We start from the raw sequence: 5000 nt of genomic DNA on the forward strand, positions 1-5000 counted from the left end.
GTTTGTCTGTCTGTCTGTTTGTCTGTCTGTCTGTTTGTCTGTCTGTCTGTTTGTTTGTTTGTCTGTCTGTCTCTCTGTCCATTTCATTATTGTCTTCTTTCAGTACATTACAGCTATGCGCTTGCCTATTGAGACAACCATACAAATTAGCCTTCGTAGAATACCGGCTATGGCCTACCAGTCGTCATTTGAGTTGTTAGTTGTAAAATTTTACTTGTAAAATGATGACTTGTTGACCTATTTTTTTAGCCCTCGTGTGTGATTGCCTGTCGTGTGTTGTAGCTATTCCGCTCGTTGCTGCTGGTTCGAACCGAGTGATGGGCAATCTGTATGACGTGCAGGCGCAGAAGCAGTTTGCTGAGTCGACACGTGAGCTGGTGGACAGTGTACGAGGTATACGGGATGTACTGCAAGGTAATACGGTGGAGGTCGGTAGTGGATTTGTCGATGGTGAACTGGAGAGGCCGCTGATGTTCACACACGGTGAGAGTTTGTTTGTTTTTATTTTTGTTTGTTGTTTGTGTGTTTATTTGTTTGTTTGTTTGTTTGTTTGTCTGTTTATCTGTCTGTCTGTCTGTCTGTCTTAATACATATATTTCATACATTGAAACTAGTCTGTTTGTCTATTGTTTGCATACCCGTTTGGCTGTCTGTCTGTGTGTCTCTGTCTGTCTGTCTGTCTGTCTGTTTGTCTGTCTGTCTGTCTGTCTGTCTGTCTGTGTTTGATCCTAATACTAGACAGAATTTGGATATTGATGTGTCCGTGGCTCATCCGTGGAGTCAGGACATTATTAGGAGGGCTAGCAAGGAATATGGTCATGCTGCTGCGACAAGAGAAGAAAAGAAAATGTAGAAAAGAAAATGAAGAAAAGAAAATGAAAAAAAATATTCAGAAGAGCTTGTTTCAGGAGGATATGTATCAAGATGTGTTCCTCTTGTGATAGAACATTTTGGGAGGTGGGGCACAAAGGCAGAGAATTTTTTGCAGCATTTGTCACAACAGTCAGCAAATCCAGAAGCCAATTTTAATGCTTCCATGTTTATGTCGTATCAAAAGGCCACAGTAATCTTTGTTTCTCAGAGTCCTCAGAATGTCTCTCAGTTTGTGTGTCCATCATTTTTACAATTTTTGTATCATCAATCAACTACTAACCGTCGTGTTGCCAGGTGAATCAGGATCATACATTCGATCTGCCGAGAGAGTCATCACCTCTCCATACACTTCATCCCCATTATACCAAGACGTAGCTTCAAGACACCAAATCACCAGCCAAAGTCCTTCCTTCGAAGTCGAAAGCATCAGCTCATACAAACCGAAAGCAAGAGACGAGAGCGGCATCCAAGAGAAGAAGATGCTCTTGACAGGTCCGACACGCTCGCCTGCAGCTGCAGCCGTTGAGCAGCTTGAACGCAGTGCAGTCATGAGGTCAGGCTTGGAACAGAGGCCGAGGCCGCGATCGTCCGAAGTTGGTTCACAGACTGAGTTGAGCTTCATTTCGGACGCTTCCACGGGAATGTTGTCTCAAGTTGCATTGGAGCGGCTTGTCAGTGCGGCGCAGTCTGGGCTGCTTGCTGAGGTTGATGCCGAGTCTGCAGCGATTAGAAATCGAGGAGATGTGTTGATAAGTTTGGCAAATGCTGCAGCAAATTCGTCGTCTGATCGCGACAAGATCAGGTATGGTGTGGGTAAATGGTGTAGATGTATAGTGTGATGAGTATAGAGGGATGCACAGACAAGCAGGCAGACAGGCAGACGGACAGACAGACAGACAGATTTTGCTTTTTGTGTTCAATAGTGAAAGAAGACAGACAGACAGACTGACAGACAGATGAACAGACAGACTGACAGACAGATGGACAGAAAGCAGAAAGACAGACAGACATGGAGGCAGGCAAGTGGGCAGGCAGATGGACGGACAGACAGACAGACAGACAGACAGACAGACAGACAGACGAATGAACAAACTGACAGACAGTGAACAAATAAACAGAATGAGACAGACAGACAGACAGACAGACAGACAGATGAACGGACAGACAGACAGATGAATGGACAGACAGACAGATGAACGGACAGAGAGACAGATGAACAGACAGACAGACAGATGGACAGAAAGCAGAAAGACAGACAAACAAGGCATGCAAGCAGGCAGGCAGATGGACAGACAGACAGACAGACAGACAGAAGAATGAACAAACTGACAGAATGACAGACAGATAGACAGAGAGACAGACAGATGAATAGATAGATGTGCACACATGAACACACACACACACACACACACACACACACACACACACACACACACACACACACACACACACACACACACACACACACACACACAGGTTAAACATTCACTAACACAGGCAAACACAGCTAAACAAACAACACAATTACAAAGACGAGACAATATCAGAAAGCACAGAGACACCTTGACACAACTGCCTCTACAAAAATGCAAAATGCCACAAATACACTCTTTTTCTAGACTCGTTCATGTCATCTCTTCAGAGATCGAGAAACTTGTGCCTCAACTGGTTGACGCTGCTCGTGTAGTCAACAAGGATCCATCCAACGCTGCAGCCGTTGAACGACTAAAAGTCCTCGGACGCACGTGGGCCGAGAAGGTCAACACACTGACAGCAACAGTTGACTCGATGGTCGCTCCATGGTCTGCGGTTGTCATTCGTCTCTCGAAGGCTGCACTTGCAAGCGACACGGCTGGTCTCAATGAACATGTAACATGAATTTTTTAAAATTTATGATTTATTTATTTTTAATTATTTTAATTTTTAATAATTTTTATTTATTTATTATTATTTATTATTATTTATTACTATTTATTATTTATATATTTCTAGTTATTTTAATTTTTATTAATTTTTATTTATTTATTTCTTATTATTTATTATTTATTTTTATTTATTTATTTTTAGTTATTTTAATTTTTATTAAGTTTTATTTATTTATTTATTATTATTTATTATTTATTTATTAATTATTAATTTATTAATTAATTATTTTTTAAATTATTTTTTATTTTACTTTATTATTTATTTATTTTCTATTTATTTTTATTTATAAATGCACGCGCGCGCACACACACACACACACACACACACACACACACGTGCATACACACAATTTATTTTTTGTTTATTATTTTTTATCTTTTTATTTATATTTATTTATTATTTATTTATTTTTATTTATTTTCATGTATTTTATATTTTTATTTTTATTATTTATTTCCTTGTGTTGTTGTGGTAGACGGAGGGTTTGAAAATGTTTACCGAGAGAGTCTCATCACTTGCTGCAGCTGCTGTTGAGGCCGCAGACGCCGAGGACAGTGTGGATTTGAGTAGTGGGGAGTCGGGTGTCGCCGCTCTCCGTGATCCTGCCGCAGCAAAACGAGTCGAAGTGCTACAGACATTGAGCGGGCAAATCGAGAAGATGATGCCGCAGTTGATTAGCACAGCGAGAAAAGTGGCCGTCAGTACGAGTGAGTTATGTCGATGTATATGTATTTGGTGTGTCCACTTGCGGCTGCTTATGTGTGCAGCTTGTACGTAGAGAAACAGAGTGATACGAATGCTACATGTGAATGTAGGCAGACAGACGCCATAAATGGCAACAATATTTTTAGACAAATTTTTTTGATAAAATTAAATTATTGACAAATTTTTGTGCACATTGTGATGAATTCCAAGGCACAATGACACTGAACTATTAGTCTGTTCGTATCTGTCAAGTACTTAATAACACCAACACTTCAATTCTTAATTACTATACTTGGGTGGTGTTGTGTGTGGCTAGAGTACCGGATGCTTTAGTAGATGCTGTTTGCTGACACGTTTAATACCAGTGTGTACGTGTAATACTGTGACTTGTAGATGATGCTGTGTGCAGTACTCGGTTGTGATGTAGTTGTGGCATTGTTGATGAAATTTATTTCTTGATGAATTGTGACTTGGGTGGACTTCTATAAAATTGTTGCTTGATGAAATATTTGTTGTTCACAGTAGACAGATGGACGGACAAACAGACAAACAGACAGAATGTTGGACAGACAGGCAGACAGACAGACAGACAGACAGACAAACATATAGACAGACAGACAGAATGTTGGACAGACAGACAGACACGCAGACAGAATGAAAGACAGGCAGACACACAAATAGACAGAGACACAGACACACAGACAGATATATATTCTTACACACCATAACCTGGTGCAGTTCCCTCACTAACGGGCATGTATTGATATCAACATCATGCACGTAAATTATTCTAATTATTACACAATGTTTAGGTGACCAAGCTGCTGTTGAACAATTTGAAATTTTGTGTCGCGATTGGGCAGGCAAAGTAAAGGCCCTCGTTGTAGCTGTTGATGACATCACTGTGGGTACGTCGTCTGTGGCCGAGGCTTTAGCGTCATCGGCTGAACACAGTGAAAGGGTGATGGTGAAGAATCATAGTGATTCACTGAGAAGATACGCACATCTGTTGAAGGAAATTGCAGAAGATGCAACTGCTGGGTAAGTCTGCATGACAGATGGAGAGATAGGCTGTTGACTAGTGAATGTTTGGTTGTTGTTTGAAGTTTGCTTGCATGTTTGTCTGTTGTCTGTCTGCTTTGTTTGTCTGTTTTGTCTGTCTGTTTGGCTGTCTGTCTGTTTGTTGGTTTGTCTGTTTGTCTGTCTGCCTGTTTGTCTGTCTGCCTGTTTGTCTGTCTGTCTGTTTGTCTGTTTGTCTGTCTGTTTGTCTGTCTATCTGTTTGTCTGTCTGTTTGTCCGCTTGTCTGTTTGTGTCAGTCTCAGACTCTGTCAGTTGTATATGTTTGTTCATATGTCTGTCTTTCTGTTTGTTTGTATGCCTGTTTCTTGTTGTTCATTTCTTTGTCTATCTGTCTGTCTGTCTATTTTTTGTCCGTCTGTCTGTCTGCTTGTCTGTTTGCTTGTCTGTCTGTCTGTATGTATGTATGTCCATTTGT

At 40.7% G+C, this 5000-nt stretch overlaps 1 protein-coding gene across 1 annotated transcript in view; it reads left to right on the top strand.

Moving 5' to 3' along the window:
* The window catches only part of LOC134189583 (vinculin-like), a 23413-nt gene that overhangs the window by 12778 nt on the left and 5635 nt on the right, over positions 1–5000 (top strand). The window contains exons 14-18 of the mRNA XM_062657904.1: positions 283–483; positions 1168–1675; positions 2493–2742; positions 3275–3506; positions 4317–4545. Coding sequence (XP_062513888.1) covers positions 283–483; positions 1168–1675; positions 2493–2742; positions 3275–3506; positions 4317–4545 — 1420 coding nt within the window. The remainder of the gene's footprint in view (positions 1–282; positions 484–1167; positions 1676–2492; positions 2743–3274; positions 3507–4316; positions 4546–5000) is intronic.

Source organism: Corticium candelabrum, chromosome 1 (assembly GCF_963422355.1).
Source record: "Corticium candelabrum chromosome 1, ooCorCand1.1, whole genome shotgun sequence".
In the NCBI taxonomy this organism is placed as follows: Eukaryota; Metazoa; Porifera; class Homoscleromorpha; order Homosclerophorida; family Plakinidae; genus Corticium; species Corticium candelabrum.